This window comes from Misgurnus anguillicaudatus, chromosome 9 (genome assembly GCF_027580225.2).
Source record: "Misgurnus anguillicaudatus chromosome 9, ASM2758022v2, whole genome shotgun sequence".
NCBI classification, from domain to species: Eukaryota; Metazoa; Chordata; class Actinopteri; order Cypriniformes; family Cobitidae; genus Misgurnus; species Misgurnus anguillicaudatus.
In genome coordinates, this window is record NC_073345.2 from 4,335,877 (window position 1) to 4,355,597 (window position 19,721).

Genomic DNA, 19,721 nt, shown 5'->3' on the forward strand with positions numbered 1-19,721 from the left:
CACACATACTGTATACATATAGTCACCTCCATAAATATTGGAACAGAGGCACATTTTGTGTTGTTTTAGCTGTTTACCAAAATTTATTCCGGTTACTTAAATGGTATTCACATTCAGATTGGCTTAAGGGTTTTGGAATTACATGCATTTAATATGTAACTCCCCCTTTTTATAGAGGTCAAAAGTAATGGGACAGTTGACTTAAAGCTGTTTTATGGACCGGTATTGTCTTATTTTTAAATTATTTGAAGCATGTTAAAGGTCTAGTGCCACATTATGTGGTTCAGGGAGATCTCCAAACAAGTGATACAGACCATAGGTTTCAAAAACACAACAAATCCATCAGTTAGACAGGAGAAACATTAGTAGATGCAAGATCAACCATTTGGTTCATTCTGATAAAAAAATAACACACTGGTGAGCTCAGCAACATACAAATCCTGTATGCTATATAAGATAACGGTGGTGGATGATGGCATTATCATCTCCATGATAAAGAAAAAAACATTTCCAATGTCCAGAGAAGTGAAAGATTCATCTGAATGCTTCTGCCTTCTTTTTCAGCACCAAAAAAACACCAACGAGTGTTGTGTAAGTTACTCAAAAAAATGTAATTAATTTCTAGTTACTTGTTACATCTTCAATCGTGTAATACAAATAAATTTTTCAAAAAGTATTTAATTATTTATTACTAATTACTTTCTCAATTCTATTTAGTAAATGATACAAATATAAGCTTGAAACGGCTCGAAAAAAAGTACACAAATTACTTTTTAAGGTCCAATTCTCACTACTAACTACTTCAACATACACCTAATTACTGATTTTTAATTCTTAGTAAAGTTGTTAAGTTTAAGTTTTGGTAGGAATTGGGTAGGATAAAGGATGTAGAAAAAGGTTTTGCAGAATCAGACATCAATATGTGCTTTTTTAAGTAGTAATAAACAGCCAATATCTCAATAATATTAATGCTAATAACCAACCCTTTACTAGTGAGAATTGTACACTAAAGTGTTATTAACTCACCAATGTATTTAACGTGAGAAGGATACATAAAACATCTAGAGTCCATACACAGTATTTAGTTCAATCACATCAGAAGTAACTGTGATTACATTACTGGAAAAAATAAGAGTAATCCCTTACTTCACTTTTTTTAAGGAAAAGTAATTAAATTACAGTAACTAATTACTAAGTAACTAGTTACACCCAACACTGCTTAGAAAACCATGCATGGAAATGCAATCAATCACACACTATTTTACTGAAGATGTTGTCTGCACGTATCATGAGATGTTCGTAGCTTTCTTCATTATTTTTATTCTCATTCATCTTAATTATCCAGGTTTTTAAAACTCAAGAATACGAACCGATTTTTAAAACTATATGTTTTATAGTTAGGATGTGAATGGCCCTTAAGAGTGTTAATGACCTGTTTGCGCTAAATAAAACTAAAAACACAGAACACACATTTCGTGTGTTAATGGCTTAATTAAAGGGGACATATAATGAAAATCTGACTTGTTCCACTTTTAAGTGCTATAATTGGGTTGATAGTGCTTCTATCAACCTAGAAAATGTGATAAAGATCAACCCAGTAAGTAACTTACCTGGTAAACCATTCTCTGCAACCATGTGAAAAAATAGGTCATTGAAATTTGGCTCCCCTTGTGATGTCAGAAGGGGATAATACCGCCCCTTATGCTGCGTTTACACCAACCGCAGTTGAGGCGTGAAGCGCAAGTGATTTCAATGTTAAGTCAAGGTGAAGACGCGTTTGACTCGCGTCTGGAGGTCTCGCTGCGTGGATGAGGCATTTGGCGCGGCGCCGAAGACGCGTTTCCGCCTCATTCGCCCGAGCTTGACGCGCTAGATTTAATCACTGAGGGTTGTGCGCGGTACGCGTGAATAGTGCTTTTTTGTGCATTTTGCGCTTCACGCGAATTTGCGGCTGGCGCCCGAGTTGAAAAATTTGAACTTTGGCAGAATTTCACGCCGCGTTAACCAATCAGGAGCCTCCTTGCTGCTGTGGAGGCAGCCCCGCCCGGAGTCACTCATTCAACCTGGGGGAATGCTTGATATTGTCCGAAGCAATCACCCGGAGCTATACGACACAAGTTCTTATTTCTATAGAGACAGGAATAAAAAGGACCTCACTTAAGAGTGTCAGTGAGGACATCGGGCAACCTGGTAAGTTGTTATACACATTTCACTTTTGAGTCACGTGACGTTTATCGACCCGCACCGTTTATTTTCACCCTATAGTAAGGTTACCAAATACAAACCGGTAACTCTCTCGATAAATGCACAATCAACATCAGTCATCTTGCAAACAGACAACCGCATAGCACTTACCCCTCCCAGCATCAAATGCTTGCTTTTTCCACGCGTCTACTTCGCTCTACACGCGCAAATGCATTCAAACTGTTTAAGCGGCAAACTAGGTGTGGTAGACGTGATTTTGACGCCTGAAACGTGGTTGGTGTAAACGCACCATTAGGGGCTGGACACACCAAAACTTTTAAACGCGGCTGAAAACGCCTTGAGGACGCCGAATGCCAGCTGTTTTTCAGCTGAATGCCAGCTTTCCTCAGCTAAGCGCTTTGGTAGCTCTGATACGTCAACTGTGAGACGGTTGGTTGCTGTGATACTTGTCCCGCCCCACCTCCACTGTGATTGGACGGCCGCGTGAGAACTGACATTGACGAGCGGAGCTTTTCTTCCAAAGTTGAACATTTCGCAACTCTCGGCGCTCAGCACTGAGCGCGGAAAAACCGCCGTGCGCCGGTTTTCAGCTCAGAAGAAAACCGCTAGCTGCTGGCTTATTTGAAAAACGCTGAGCTTCCATTGAAAACAATTGAAAACATGCGCCGGCCGGGGGCGTAAAAGCGTTGGTGTGCACGCCCCCTTAGTCTGCACTCTGCACTATCCAACCATGGCACTGTCATTTAGTGCAGACTCGGGCGTCATGCACCATTTTTTTTTTAACGGGGCACAGTGTCAACAGCTCACAGAAATTTGTGCAGACATCAAACGAAATATTATAGAGCTTTCAGTCTTTTCCATGGCACTTACATTTCTAACAATCTGAAAAACCCTGCTTTCATGCAAAAACCTCCAAAATAAAAGTGATGACCAACTTTCATATCAAATACTATTCAGTCGGAATAATGACACATTTGCATCATATTTACATCTGAAACGGCATGTTTTATTTAAGTCTTAATGGCTTGTTTAATTGTGTCATTAATGCATTTTGCACAACAACTACATTATCATATAAAATTTATGTAATTTTAAATCCATTAAGTATATAAACAACGAAAATGACATAAGCTATAGCCACGTGATTGATTTTAATGTTCAATAATGATTTTAAAAAATATGTTTAGATAAAATTATTAGAGGAACAGATTTTTGCATTAAATTTTACCTCATGTGAGCATGTGAGATTCCGCGCCCGCGTGAACTCTGGCGAACTCTGGCGAACTTTGGCGTTGTGCCAAGAAGATGAATCTCTACTAATATAACGTTGAGACGGTCACATTTAAAACCATACATTTTCTACACAGAGGAGGTTAACTGCACATTACCGTACTGGGGTTTGGAAATGTTGTGAGCGTTTCTAACACGTTTTAATTCCTCAGATAGCCAAATGCAGCTGCAAGCCAGCAACAGCAGAGAGCTCGTGAGCGCGCCCAGACTCTGATGACGTCTGCGACGCGCTGACTGCAGCGCCAGCTGCCGCCAGAATAAAAGTAATGTAACATGATCAAAACACTATAAACACTATCAAAACGGCGAAAATCTCCGAAAAGTGACAAGGATGCAGCACAGAATGTATAATATTGTGCATATTAAACAGATTAAAAGTCAAATAACAGATTAATGGACGCATTTGATTTTGAGGTTGGATGCAAAATCCATTGGCTCAAAAAAACCAATGGGGCAGGTGCCCCTTCAGTTTGAATGGGCATGACGCCTCTGAGTACAGAGATCAACTCATTTAACAGGACACACCCAAAAACGGCACATTTTTGCTCACACCTACAAAGTGGCAATTTTAACATGTTATAATAAATTATCTATATAATATTTTGAGCTAGAACTTCACATATGTATATGGGGACACCAAAGATTTATTTGACATCTTAAAAAAGTCTTGTGAAATGTCCCCTTTAGGTAAATAATTTATTTTCTTAAAAACATATTTTATAGAAAAACCTTTGCAATTATTTGGTATAAAGTGTGAAATGTTAGGACTGCCATCAGGTGGCTCCATATTTAGGTGTTTCGAGCGCTTGGAAACAGTGAATCATTGGTTCAATTGATTCGAAGCTTCTAAAGCTTCGTTTCTCGCATCATTATTCTGAACAGAGCATAAAGGCGAGGCTAGACAGTGGGCTGGACTGAGACAGACACTTCAGACAGACACTGCAGCGAGCCAATAAAACAACGGCATCTGAACCCGTCATGAGTGAGTTGACCAATGAGAGCGCGCGAGGGGCGGACTGAGCGCGTGAGCTGGAGCTTTCTGGAAGTTCTTGTCTCTTCCGTTATCCGCGTGCAGCTCTTGTCCGGTGTTTGAGGTGCAGCAGTAGCGGCATGTCGGCGGTGAAATCTCTAAACCCGAAGGCTGAGGTGGCCCGGGCTCACGCGGCTCTGGCGGTGAATATCAGCGCGGCGCGTGGTCTGCAGGATGTGCTGAAGAGTAACCTCGGACCCAAAGGAACCATGAAGATGTGAGTGAAGCGCCATGCGGCCGCCGGTGCTTTGTGCTAATGTGCTAACATACGATCAGCGCAAATACACGTGCGACACAACCTTAAACACATTATAATCACATATTAACATTCAACACATTATAGCGGATCAGTTCAATAAAACTCAGTGTTTTAGGCTCGTATTTGTCATTAGCATTATTAGCGCTTAGCAGTAGGTTATTATTATAGTAAACTTGCGAATTCTTGTTAAATTAAAGTTTTATCTGCTAATAAATGTTTTGTGATGAAAAATAAGGATTATATTAGTGATTGTTTATGTTTAAGGATTATTTGAAATGGATCGCTATTGAATGGCTTCGCTAAATGCGATGTCACGGTTGCTAATGATTGTAATGTTTTCTCCTCAGGCTTGTTTCTGGTGCTGGAGATATCAAGCTGACTAAAGATGGCAATGTTCTTCTGCATGAGATGGTGAGAGGTTTGCATTCACCGCTCAGACCTAAAGCCCATATATGGCATTTGTGATTTGGTAAGATAGATGAATACTAACTTATGTTCTTGTGGCACATAATGCGGATATTGAAGTAACACTAATGTTTGTCCACATCTGCTAAATGGTCATTTTATCTTTGCATTATAGTTCATTTTAATGTAAAAATCGAATTATTTGAGCTCTGTACTGTGTGTTTACCAATTGCAGCAAATCCAGCACCCCACAGCTTCACTTATTGCCAAGGTGGCCACGGCCCAGGATGACATCACAGGCGATGGCACGACGTCCAATGTGCTCATCATAGGAGAGCTTCTCAAGCAGGCTGACCTTTATGTTTCCGAGGTATATGTGCACTTGTATATGTCCCAATCACGTTTTTTATGCTCCCGAACCGAGTCGTTTCCAGATTTGTTGATGAGAGTCACGTTCATACCGATGTTTGTTTGCTTTCTGAAGGGTCTTCACCCCAGGGTAATAGCAGAGGGATTTGAGGCTGCTAAGGACAAAGCCCTCGAAGTGCTGGAGGAGGTCAAGGTCACAAAGGAGATGGACAGAGAGACCCTCATCCATGTAGCCAGGACCTCCCTCAGAACCAAGGTCCACGCAGAGCTGGCTGATTTGCTCACGGAGGTGAGAGATGATCCTTTGATCTTTCAGTACAGTGTTTTTTAATTTGACTGGGTGCCACGCCCACCGTAAGATCTCATTATTGTAGTTACAGTTCTCATAACTAAATAAACACTGAAATCACAGCCAATGAGAATGTATTCATACTGTCACTTTCAGTTTAATGCTTATATACAGTACAAGATTCAAGTTCATTCACTACAGTTTGTTTATTCGGTAATAAAAGGACTGAAAATCCCCAGTGCATCAGTGATTTGTTGTAAACGTGATCCATTTGTTATCTTGTTTGGTGGCATTAAAGGGACACTACACCCATTTGCATTAATCTTTGTATAGTTAGAACCCCAGTCATGTTTTTGAATGGTCGCGCATCATTTCCTTAGTTGCCGCTGAGACAGGAGAAATACTGATTTCAGTGTTGCACTTCCTTCTTTCAATGATGCAAAATGATGATCTTCACATCATTGAAAACAGGAAGTGCTATATCTTTGTTTTGGGGGGTGAGACTACAAACACCCCTTTTCTCGTCAAATAGGCACCAAATTCGAAATGTATGTTACTTTTCAACTGCAAATATGAGATTAATGTTTCTACGGGTGAAATGCTCTTTTAAACCTCAGAATTGAAAGGATTTTAGTGAAAACATTGTTCAGAGAAATGATCCAAAGTATGTTGTCCATTTATTTTGTCGAAATAATATTTGACAGAAAATGTGATTTTCTTTTTCTTAAGGCTGTGGTGGATGCTGTGCTGGCCATCAGGAAACCCAATGAGTCCATCGATCTGTACATGGTGGAAATCATGGAGATGAGACACAAAACAGACAGTGATACACAGTAAGATGATTGAATGTTTTCCTCTTTTTACTGCGCTGTAAAGAAATCTGCTTTTGACTGTAGTCATTGATCATTGGACACATCCAGGAAAATAAAAAAAAACATAAGTTAGAAGTGCTTTTATACAACATCAGATGTTATGTTGATGTTTGTTTGTTTTTTGATGTTCAGGCTGATCAGAGGTTTGGTGTTGGATCATGGAGCCAGACATCCTGACATGAAGAAGAGGGTGGAGGACGCTTACATCCTTACCTGCAATGTATCCCTTGAATATGAAAAAACAGAGGTTTTCTTCCTCAGATATTTTTTCACAAGATATACTGTAGGTCTAATTACTAGGGGTGTCTTCTACTACGGCCATTCCCAAACTGTGGTCCGCGGACCACTAGTGGTCCGTGAGGGTACTGCAGGTGGTCCGTGTAAAGGCAAAATAAAACATAAAAGAATGTTTTTTTTTTTTAAGAAAAATATATATTTTTTAAGAATATGTTTTAAGAATCTGTTGTACTGATATGATGACCAATTATAGTTTTAGTGCTATAAGCCTATTTAGAAGTGCAGATAAATTCAGGACTTTGTGTAGACATATTTTATTATAGGGTGGTCCGCGAAATTTCTTGATTACAAATAGTGGTCCACACACACAAAAAGTTTGAAAACCCCTGTTCTACTAAGGATTTACATATTCGAATCGAAATTGTCGAATCTTTTTATAGTCGACCGATAGTCGAATCATCTATGTGTATGCGCATGGGGTGGCAGGTAGTCAACAAATGGTTAACTTTTATTTTCTTTCACAAGCAGCACACAGAAATACATTTCTGATAAAGTGACCAAAACTGTCTTTCAAGTGATGAACGAAGACAAAACTGACGATGCATTTTTATCCTTTTTAAGTTAAAATGAAAGGCAGTATAAACATTCGTTAAATGATTCCTCATTAGATTTTAAAGCCAAGATCTACAGAATATAAAACGAAGATATAACACATCTTTTTATGTCAAACATTTTGATAACTAAACAAAACAAAAAGTGATCCTCTGCGAACCCTGGCTACAGTTCAGCGATCTGCTGAACAATTTGTGATTGTTACTGTAAATGAAAAAACTAAGCTTTATATACAATTCCTTAAATGTTAATTTATGACAAGATAAACTCTGAAATTAATGATTTTATAGACACATACGCTTTATTATTTTGCACAGAAATACCTGCTTGCTTATTTTGATAATCTCTGTATTCACTTAACATTATCATTTATTTCAGGAATTTCTTTTCTATCATTTGAAAGAGAACACAGACCATAATATTAAATCACAAGAGAGACAGTCGTGTCTGACATAAATTAGGTTCTGTGCAGATATTTTTGTGTCATCACCGAAATTTACAGAAACGGCTTACCTGTTTTGAAATGTAACTTTTGACAAGATATCCACCCTGTTTTAAATACAATTTAAAGAGTAACTTAACCCTAAATCAACTTTTTTTTAGTTAATGATCTGTAAGAATGATGCTTTATTAGTGCTGTTCATTGATTTTAGTAACTTTTTTGACATTCAATATAAAGTGTTTCAATACTACAGCTTTAAAACTTATAACTGACGGAAAAAACTCAGTTTTTTATGTATAGTTTTAGAGGTCGACCGATATGCTTTTTCTCTGGCCGATGCCGATTTTTTAGAAATCAGGGCAGCCGATGGCCGATATGTTTGGCCGATTTTCTATATGTACATAATAATCAAAATGTTCTCATCATTATTAGCAGATATTTTAAATGCAAAAATGTCACTATTTAAGTCAAAGTATTTAAAAATATATGACTGGTCTTTCTGAAGAGTTTTACAACCTCCTCTGCACCATGCATTTATCAGACACAGATATTACCTGACACTCTGCTGTCATCATCTTTGATCAGTTTTTTACCATGGCTTTTATTGCTTTGTAGGATAAAATCCTTATTTGATAGACCTGATAAAATATTTATTCATCAAAGTTAACATAGTAAATGTCTATGGTTTTTAGTTGAGACTGTTATTTATGGCAAATCTTTCTAAACACATTTACATTCTCATTTCTGAGACGCTATAAGTGACTGATTGTGCTGACAGTGACGTCTTGTGAGTTTAGTGTTGGGACAGATCTGTTGTTTCAACCGTTCATTTAAACGAATCCGTTCAAAGGAGTCAGTTCGCGAATCGGACACGCTGTGTTCTAATCCAGGCTGAGCCGCGCAAAACTGTAAACAAAGTGAGGGTTCCCGCGGGGTCTTAAAAAGTCTAAAATTCAGAATGTTAAATTTAAGGCCTTAAAAAGTCTTAAAAACACCCAGATTTTTATGCCAGGTCTTAAATTAAATTTACCCAAGTCTTAAATTTCTTACCTCTTTTCATTCCCAAAAAGCGTTGTCCGCAGAATATAAAATAGTAATTTAAAACGCTGAAGAACTAACTTAATCAGTGGCGGAGGCAGAAAGTGTATGATGGTGGGTCTCTAAAAAGAAACGTTCCGCCCTTTGTCATAATCCACGCAAATCGTGCCATAAGCTATATTTCAGGTGTTGTGATCTGACTGTTTACTGTGGGTTTGGCGAGAAACAATCCTTAAACTTAGTTCTGTATAAGCAAAAATCTTTTTCGGGGAAATTTATAAGCCCGTGGCTTACCTGAGCATTTGCCAGGTTCTGAAGGAGGACACAGAAGCGAACAAAAATCAATGCTGCTTTATTGAAAATCAACTTAAACAGTCGGGCAGTCGAGTCACGAGCCACCAACAGCGTGTCAACTTTAGTGTTACACAGTTTTATATTTTAGACTTTAATATTGCTCTTTGCTGCGATGCACTTGAACCTAACACGCTTTCCCTTCAGCTCTCCACAAACATCAGCGATTGACAGACGGAAAGCAAGAAAGTACCGTAATAAACCATATATTTCAAAAAAGTGCAATTGTCTTTTAGGAACAATTCAAACGTTTTGATTGCGCAAATGCTTCAGGAGTTACGGTTAAATGAACAGCGGTAGATCAGAGCCCTTTCGCATAGGCAGGCTGCTGCATACGGCATCGCCTGGTTTATTTAAGTTAACTGAGCATTACATTCGCAAGTCATAAGCATATTACAACAATTAACGATTAACTAAGAATAATAATCAATATTTTAAAGTTAATTTCAAAGTTAATATTCTGAAATAAGACCATTTCTGAAATAAGAAATGCGACCCTTCGGAGGCTACAGCCTTCGGATTGAGAAACGGTCTTAGTGGATAACGTTAGCAGCACATATCAAACAGCCTTTTAATGGTAAATTTCATTTTCTTAATGCAGATTCATCCGTTATTGTGTAATTAGAGAGGCTATTAAACCTGATGGCAGTATATAGTGCATATTTATGCATAAAACGTATGGGTGGAGTGTTTTTTTGGCTCTGTGATTCTGTATTCAATTAAATGCAATACATTAATTTATTAAAAACTTGTATTAATAAAATGCATATATTAATGCTTTTAGGGATTAATAATAATTGAAAGTGATCTTTTGTTCTTTGAATATTTATAAACAGGCACAAGATATATACACAGCACACAGTCAGTTGTACATTAAACATTATGGGGTGGTTTCCCAGGCAGGGATTAGCTTAAACCAGGACTAGGTCTTAGTTTAATTATGACATATATAACTAGTTTGAATAAACATGCCTTACTAAAACCATTACTTGTGTGCATTTTGATGTATTTTAAGATATGTCAGTGCAAATTGTTTTCAAGTTTGGAAAGCTCTTATCCCTGTCTGGGAAACCTCCCCTATAAGCTTACGTACTACAGAGTGTGATGCATTTTAAAGCTTAGTTGTATGAGGCAGTGTAAAACTAGGCACAAACCAGCAGCTGACCATACTAACTGATCTAATATTAGTGAATTTTATTTGTCAAAAAACATTGTTGATAGAATTTTATACAAATACTACTTACACATTTTAGTGTGATGTATAAATATTGTAAATCAATGCATTTCTTGACTATTAATTAAGAAAAATCACAGCTCTTTGCCTCTAACTCAATGTATATCAATGGCTCACTATGAGCCATTTTTGGGCTTCCATTGTCAGAAGTCTCTTCCTAAAGGGCTATGGGTAAAATTTGTCGGCGCCAACACTCGCGGTCTAATAGAGTTAAGCATAATGTATTTCCATGTATTTTGATTATCTGTTTTAAAACTGCGTTCATTTTATATTTTTCTATAACTGAATCAATAAAAATAGAACGTTTTAAGAATTTCTGAGATCATTTGAATGCTTCTAGTAATGTGTCGTGTTGGTCTTAAATTTTACTCATAATGGTCTTAAAAGGTCTTAAAAAGGTCTTAAATTTAACTTGCTGAAACCTGCAAGAACCCTGTGTTACTGTAACAACACGAAAAATATTTCCTTTGTGGATATGATTTGGTCTTCCGACCTTTCGCCATCGTGTCAGTTTTGTTTTGAGTAATAAAAGCAGGGAGACAGAAAGCGTGCATGTGCTGCTCTTCTCTCTCTGTCACGCAAACAAAACTCATCATCACTCGTTAATCACATGAAATGAGCCTAATCTTTGCACGGACAGTGCACCGCGAGACATAAGCCCGTCGCGCTGTTGTACTGGCTGCTTAATTCGCGCGATCCGCCATCATTTAGTAAAGCTGTTTGTGAACAAGGCATGGCTGCACACACACGAGACGGGAGCGATCTGCTTGCAGCAAGAGGCAGCGTCACGAGTTCTACAACAGCGCTTAGGTGCCCGCAGATGCTCCTGCCTATTAATCGGCCTAATTTTGCAGCAAAATCGGCCAAAGCCGATTTTTAAAAATATGCCAAAAATCGGCCAATTAATCGGCCGGCCGATAAATCGGTCGACCTCTATATAGTTTGATGAACTCCAAATATGATCCTAAATATAACACGCAGAGAGCACCTAGCGCTTGGCTAAATTGCATGCGGCAGCATGCAACAGCGCAACATTGATACAACAAAAGCAATCAATTTACGTTTATAATAAATAAATTAAAAATGATAATAAAATAAGGTCAGAAGTAACAAGGTGCAGAACAAATATGTGAAAAATAGCTGAAGTGCACAGAAACAAAACACAAGCCAAATAGATAAATCTGATAAACCAGAGTGATTTATAAATAAAATAAAGAAATTGTTAAAATAACGAAAGTATAGCCCGAATTGCCAGCTTTGTCTTTTTAACTGCAGAAACAAAGAGGCCTCTGCTTTGCAATGCATGGAAACCTCTTACCATATGGATGTGTAGTCCTGTCACAGTGGTTGTTGGATTTATTAATGCATTTAAAAATATTAATTAAAGCTACTTCTTCACATATTATTTGCATAGCATTATTATAATAGGCTGTATATTAATATATTGGAAGAAAACTGTTATATGTGGAATCGGATAACGTGCACCCATATACGGCCAAAATTGAATGATTCTCATTTTTATAACACATCTGCGACGATTCGCCTATGAGATTGGCGATCGAATCAGGCTTCTCCTATCGATGCATCGAATCTTCGACTATTCGGGGTCACCCCTAATAATAACTTGGTTATTTTCATATTTTTATTTTCATTAATGCAAAAATGAATGTGCTACATATTCCACTTCTTCTTTTCTCATGACTGTTTGAGCTATTATGCATGTACTGTAATGCAGCAAAAATTATATAAGAGCTATAGAAATAAACTTGAAGTGATTGCTGGGTATTTTTGATTGAGGAGTGTACATCTGAAACTTTTCATTGTTTTTTCATAGAGAGGTCAACTCTGGATTCTTTTATAAGAGTGCAGATGAAAGAGACAAACTGGTGAAGGCTGAGAGGAAGTTCATTGAAGATCGTGTGGTGAAGATCATTGAGCTAAAGAACAAAGTTTGTGCGGATAACAAAAAGGGCTTTGTGCTCATCAACCAAAAGGTGAGATTTTTTTTAATGGTTACATGAAGTTGAAACGTGAGGTTTTTCAGCCAGTATATGAAAGAACAATAATAACATTCTTATCTGGTATTTGTCTCGCATAATTTACTGATTAAATTTACTCTGGCTAAAGAGGGTATAGTTGCACTGCGTCAGGCCAAGAGGAGGAACATGGAGAGGTGAGGCCTGGAGATTCTCCTCCACTTACTGGCATGGCCGAATTCTGTGTTACTCTGTCAGTAGTAAACTCAGTCAGACACCATGCAACATCATCTGCACCTCTCATGTCATTTAATGATGGCATTAAACCAATGCCAATGTTTATTAATGAGAGCTGCCACACAGATTCAAGAACGCTACTCACTGTTAAAACGGTCGTCGAAGAAATCATATGTTTTTTCTTTTGATGTTTTTTTGAATGCAAATCTTTCTCTCTGGTCTAAAAGGAGTTTTGATGCTCAACAAAAATGACTCTTGAACTTCCATAACTGTAAAGATAGCTTTTAAAGTTTTTCTTTAAATAAAATGAACACCTAAACTGAACTAAAAGATTATCTACATTTCCCTGAATAAACCACACTATTATTATTGTTTAAATGTGATGAATGCAGTTGCAGATGTTTTACAAAATACATAAAAAATGTTTGCCCCAATGAAATGCGCAATATTTTAGTAGTAAAACGGAAAGTATGTAATATCCTTTTTTTAACCCATGACATCGTGTGAGGTTTGGGCACATAATTTTATAATAATTTATATATAAACTGTGACTTGCAGACCTGCCAACCTTTACGCATTTTGCGTAACAGATACGCATTTAGACATTAAACTACGCTGCTACGATTTGTCACTTCAAAATACGCGAAAAGCCTTTGGTTGCTTTGAGTTAAACTGTCTGTGCATTTGCGCACTAGGCAACTCGTCTATCTGTGTAACCGCATTGGGCAGCAACCTGTTGGTAAAAGACGACGTCGACCAATCATAGCGCTAGTTTTAAACTCTTCAAAACGGAGAGCGGGGAGCCGTCGAAGCGAATAACGAAATTGTTTTTCATCCCGGTCCATCTTCATACTGTGACTTGTTTTACAAGGGAGGATGGTTCTAAACACCGTTTTTAAAGGTAAATGGGCAGGGTATGGGAATTGTGAATTGGATCCACTGTAATAAGCCTGCCAACCAGGGGCGTCTAGACGCCTTTTACTGTTGTACGTGCCCCAGTGTAAATCTGTTGTACCCAGTCTCCTATGTTGTGCCTCAAGTTTAAGTTTTTACTTTATTTGCCAGTATATTCATTTACATTGTTAATCGCGCCAAAAAAACTGAGCTATATGAACCGTAATTCACGCTTGTAAACACGTTGCAGTCCCACAAGACAAACTGGTGCGAGCACGCAGAAATCGATGTCCGCGAGCGGAGCCTCTGTGTTTACTTTTTGTAGCACTCTGCCGCCGCTCACTCAGAAGAGCATGTGATGTGAGGCACGCGAGAAAACATGACAAAACAAAAGTACGCTTCTGAATTTAAATCAATCTTATTCTTACTCGATTGTTACTGGCTCCTGTCGATGTACATCAGATTTTTTTGTGCAGAGCAGGGAAATAGAAGCAGAAAGTATAGATGATGAGGGAGGTATATGAACTATATGCTCAGCCAGTCAAAACCAAGTATAGAGGTTTGCATTATTGCTGAGAAAATCAATGTTTGTGTACTGTTCTGTATTGTCAGATATGACATTACTGTTTAGTTCACTAGATCTACTTTAGGACACTACATAAACAGTTGGCATCACTGCTGAAAAAAAAGCAGTTTACCAGCAAGACCAGCATATGTTGTGTTTTGTTGCTGGTTTGCTGGTGACCAGCATAGACCAGCTTAATTCTCATGGTGATTTGGTGCTGGTTTAGCTGGTGGTTATCATCAGCATACCAGCACCACCAAGACCATGTTGTGTTTTGGTGCTGTATGCTGGTGTCCACCAGCTAAACCAGCATGGGAATCATGCTGGTTTATGCTGTTTTTTCAGCAGGTTTAAACACTATGCTGATAAAATACACAAAAGGATCATCCACATATGTTTTTTATTGTAGTAGCAGCTAAGTAATGTTATTGTAAATTTGAACACTTTTCAATTGTAATTGTAAAAGACTCATTATCATCAGTACTGTAGAATGCACATTTGCTAACATGGCATTTATGCATTAAAACATATTAATACTGTTCATGTTAGGTATGTTAAAGAAAAAGTAGTGGTAGGCCTGCTGTGCCCCATTAGAGGTTCATGTCAATGTGCCTGCTGGACTATAAAGCAAGGACATAGCATGCTATTTGTTGATTCTTTGTTATTTATAATGTCCCATGTATTTAAGACATATGCCATAAGCATATTGTTTAATAGGCATATTTTTGGAGGTTGCCTTTTCATTAAATGAGTTCTTCATAGCCTACTTGTATGTTGAAAGACTAGATATGGTGGTGAGTGGGAACAATTTGCTTAGTAATAAGTTGTAGTAATAAGTCATAAGTAAGCATGTGAACTCAATCACTACTGATCAGCAAATGTGCCTGACCTCGCGCCGCGCCGCTGCGGTAAGTTGCTACTCAAAAAAAAATTCCAAGGTTGGCAGGTCTGGACTTGTGAGGGATGGATGGGTAACTGTACTACAGTAACACCTTTTACATTAGATTTAACTAGGGATTTCCCAATTCCACTTTTTCATTACCGATTCTGATACCAGAATTCCGAATATCAGCCAATACCGAAACCTGCCCGATACTACTGTTATAAAGTGTGTATAGTGCTATAAAATCAGATCTTTAAAATAGCCTACAGTTATCTTGTGTGTGCGTGTGTGAATGACGCGTTTCATCCGTCCGCTTCACCAGTGGATTAACTAAGTTCCAGCCAAAAAGCCTGGATCGGCCTGATATCAATCCAGAATATCAGATCGGGACATCCCTAGATTTAACATCTTTTTTTAATGTATTTATTTATCAGTCAGGTCAGCCGTTCTTCAATGTTATAACCTTGTACATTACTAAGCATTACTTGCTTAACCTGAATGTTTAATCTGGCAGGGTATCGATCCGTTCTCTCTGGACGCTCTGGCTAAAGAGGGTATAGTTGCACTGCGCCGGGCCAAGAGGAGGAACATGGAGAGGTGAGGCCTGGAGAATCTCCTCCATGTACTGGCATGGCCGAATTCTGTGTTACTCTGTCAGTAGTATACTCAGTCAGACACCATGCAACATCATCTGCACCTCTCATGTCATTCAATGATGGCGTTAAACCAATGCCAATGTTTATTAATGAGAGCTGCCACACAGATTCAAGAAAGCTACTGGCTGTTAAAGCGGTCATATCATAAGAAATCAAATGTTCCTTGTCTTTTAAATGCAAATCTTTCTCTCTGGTCTAAAAGGAGCATAGATGCTCAACAAATGACTCTTGAACCTCCATGACTGTAAAGATTTGCAGTTCTTTTAAGTGAAGTGTAACTTGTGATCTTTGCTTTAGGTTGACACTGGCCTGTGGTGGTATAGCCATGAACTCTGTGGATGATCTTACACCTGAATGTCTGGGAAACGCTGGACTCGTATACGAGCACACATTGGGAGGACTGAGCTTTCACACTTTCTATATGAACCCCTTGAAACTGTTTGAATGTTAGTTCACATCCGCTCATTTCCGTTTTTGCCGTCAGGGAGAGGAGAAATACACGTTCATCGAGGACTGCAGTAATCCTCGTTCGGTGACGCTGCTGGTTAAAGGGCCCAACAAACACACGCTGACACAGATTAAAGATGCCGTGAGAGACGGACTCAGGGCGGTCAAAAACGCCATTGAAGATGGTTCAGTTGTGCCTGGCGCCGGTGCGTTCGAGGTGGCCGTAGCTGACGCTCTAGTCAAACACAAGCCGAAGGTTAAGGGTCGAGCCCAGCTGGGTGTTCAGGCGTTTGCTGATGCACTCCTAGTCATCCCTAAGGTATTGTGATATACAAGACCAAATAATTTAAAATTTGTTGCAATGTATGCAGAATTTAAATCTGTGAACTGTTTAATTTTCTTTAAAGGTTCTGGCTCAGAATTCAGGTTACGACCCACAAGAGACACTTGTGAAGCTTCAAAGTGAATTTAAAGAGTCTGGACAGGTGGTGGGCGTCGACCTGAGCACAGGTACGTGACCCTAATACACACACACACACGTGCATGCTGTGTTTTTTTTCCTACATTTTATCTTGTTAATAGTAAAATACGCAACGCTTAAAGGATTAGTCTATTTTCTTGAAAAATCCAGATGGTTTACTCACCACCATGTCATCCAAAATGTTGATGTCTTTCTTTGTTCAGTCGAAGAAATTTTTTTTTTTTTTTTTGAGGAAAACATTCCAGGATTTTTCTCATTTTAATGGACCCCAACACTTAACTCAACACTTAACAGTTTTTTTCAACAGAGTTTCAAGGGACCCTAGATGATCCCAGGGGAGGCATGGGGGTCTTATCTAGCGAAACGAAATAAAGGGTGTACACTTTTAAACCACAACTCATCTATCTTCGGTCCTTTGATGAGCCAGCGCGACCTCATGTAATACGTCATCACATCAAGAGGTCATGGAGGACAAATGCGAAACTACGCCCCAGTGTTTACAAGTGTGGAGAAAGAGGACCGTTCTGACTTTGTTGTATGTGGAATGATACTAATTAATGTCTTTGTGTCAGTTTATTGGTTAAAATGGTCCACAAATGTGCGTTTCATATATGTAGCACGTTACCTTTCCACGGCATTATGTAATTACATGAGGTCGCGCTGGCGCATCACAGGACCGGAGATAGACGAGAAGTTGTGGTTTAAAAGTGCATATTTTTTATCGTTCTTGCCAAAAATGACAATCGTTTCGCTAGTAAGACCCTTGTGCCTCGTTTGGGATCGTTTGGAGTCCTTTGGGACTGCGATTTTGAGCTGCGTTGAAGCTGTTAAGTGTTGGGGTCCATTGAAGTGAGAAAGATCCTGGAATATTTTCCTTAAAAAAAAATTTTGGATGACATGGTGGTGGGTAAATTATCTGGAATTTTTTTTAAAGAAAATGGACTAATCCTTTAACTCCATGGTTGTCGGAAAATATGTAAGGAAAAGACCATTTTTTAAGAGCAATGATATTGCACCCACTCCGTTTTTTTTAGCGTAGATATCTGTTCCTGTATGCATTTTGCGTAGCAGGTATGCATTTTGACCTCAAAGTACGCTGGTACAAGTTGTCAACTATACAAAAACCTGATGATGCCTCTGCCACGCACAGTTCTCAAAACAAGCAATAGAAAACATGTCCAAATCATAACACCGGGGTTTATCCATCAAATAGAAAGTGTGGATGATTGACAAGTCATATGGCCTATCAATAACAAGAGTATGCAGTCGAAGGAACCTTAAAATCCTGCGTTGTTATCTTACACCTGCACTTTGAGTTTTTTTTTGTTTTGTTTTTTAATGGAGAGTCAAGACATCTGACCCCTAAGGTTAACTGGTCAGGGTAGATGTGGAAAGTTGTTGAAATACGGTTTTAGCTTAATCATATGAAAGCTGATTGAATGTTTATTGACTTACATCCCAAAATGACAATGATATGAATTTAGACCAATATTGCCCAGTCCTAGCCTGAATGAAAAGATCAATTTTAAGTAATGTGCAGAGTAAAATGAGCAACATCTATATAGCTGAAAACATCTGTGAGGTTCTCTAATGTTGTTTTACTTCATGTCTACAGGAGAGCCGATGGTGGCAGCAGAGGCAGGTGTGTGGGACAACTACAGTGTGAAGAAACAGCTGCTTCATTCATGGTGAGACTGAAGATTGCTTATAATTCACCGTACTCTTACTCAGTCTATAGTGCATGCAGTCAGACACCATACACGTGATCATCTCATCACGCCAGTGAAAGCCAGTTTATCATCACTGATATTCATCAGCAGGTTTAACAGGACTCTGCTGAAATAGGGGTCAGGCTTTAACTTGTTCTTATTTACTACACAGCACCGTAATCGCCAGTAACATCCTTCTGGTAGACGAGATCATGAGGGCCGGGATGTCTTCACTTAAAGGTTAATGTAGATCAGCATGAAGAGGTCAAGAGAACCAGAAGAAGCTGAGCAGTCGTCCTGTCCAGCCTGTCATCCCTCATCACCCGTCTTATGTCTGTTTTTATGACATCTCCCCTCCAGTCGATTGGTTTATTTATGAGATTTTGTTAAGCAGCACTGAATTGTAATACCCACTTTGCTTTGTATCCATTAAACATTTTGGTTCAGTTATTTGTTTGGATTGTTTGTGAAAATTCATATCAAAGATTCCAGAATAATGGACATGTAATACTGTCTTCAGACACTTATGGATGGGGATAATGTACAGGCAGCCGGTTGTTATCACAGAATAAGTCTTGACAGGTTGGGGACGCTGAAGGGATTTATTTGCGATAACCAGCTGGCATCAATGCACTTCAAGATGTAAGAATGCAGTACAGTTGTTAAAAAATAGCAGTGTACTAATAAATATGAATAGTGCAGAAATATTATAGTTTATTTCCTTATTTCAAATATATTGCAAGCATTACACATTCAATTTCAAATCAAAGCATCAACAAAGTTATCAAGTCTCTTGTTTTTTTTAAAGAAGCAAACAAGTATACATTTTTTTCTCTCTTTAGACATTTATAAACTGTAGAAATTTAGGATAAACTTTAAATTGAGTTTCTTTATATAAATATTTATAAGCATTGCTGCTGCACATCTGTGTCCACCATTTTACCCCAGGTTTCACAGTACATGTAAAGTTTTAGGATTTGCTTTAGGAACTCTGGGCTTTGGACTGCAACCAAAATGGTTGCATATGAATAAAAAACAATTAGCCTCTAATTTCTGAAAAAATCTACCTAGCAGTGTTTGTGAATCAGGCATACTTGATCAGTTTAAGTCTAAAGACCCCATCTCTTTAACAAAGCATTCACTTAAACTTAAGCTCCTAAGCATGTGATCCATGCTGGCAAAATAAGTGTGAATGTGTACAGTGTAATACTAAATCATTTGCCCTTTACAATGCTATTTA

General features: G+C 38.4%; 1 protein-coding gene and 2 non-coding genes across 3 annotated transcripts; all 3 read left to right on the forward strand.

Annotated features, from left to right (window-relative positions):
* The first annotated feature begins 4,518 nt into the window (after positions 1–4,518).
* On the forward strand, positions 4,519–18,931 carry cct6a (chaperonin containing TCP1, subunit 6A (zeta 1)). Its single transcript, XM_073871049.1, has 13 exons — positions 4,519–4,742; positions 5,132–5,195; positions 5,425–5,559; positions 5,674–5,847; positions 6,577–6,680; positions 6,852–6,966; positions 12,472–12,627; positions 15,703–15,785; positions 16,142–16,237; positions 16,328–16,610; positions 16,699–16,801; positions 18,388–18,460; positions 18,654–18,931. Exons 1-13 carry the CDS (start codon positions 4,606–4,608, stop codon positions 18,724–18,726), a joined length of 1,596 nt encoding a protein of 531 aa, XP_073727150.1. The 5' UTR covers positions 4,519–4,605; the 3' UTR covers positions 18,727–18,931.
* LOC129424580 (small nucleolar RNA SNORA15) lies at positions 12,838–12,972 on the forward strand. The gene has a single exon (XR_008638117.2). It is a non-coding gene; the product is annotated as a small nucleolar RNA SNORA15 (small nucleolar RNA).
* Positions 15,817–15,951, forward strand: LOC129424581 (small nucleolar RNA SNORA15). Its single transcript, XR_008638118.2, has one exon. It is a non-coding gene; the product is annotated as a small nucleolar RNA SNORA15 (small nucleolar RNA).
* Positions 18,932–19,721: the final 790 nt, after the last annotated feature.

Coding starts and splice junctions, on each gene's coding strand:
- cct6a (XM_073871049.1), top strand. CDS start 4,606: ATGTCGGCGGTGAAATCTCTAAACCCGAAGGCTGAGGTGGCCCGGGCT. Junction 6,967..12,471: donor TTGAATATGAAAAAACAGAG/GTTTTCTTCCTC, acceptor TTTCATAGAGAG/GTCAACTCTGGATTCTTTTA. Junction 18,461..18,653: donor AAACAGCTGCTTCATTCATG/GTGAGACTGAAG, acceptor TTTACTACACAG/CACCGTAATCGCCAGTAACA.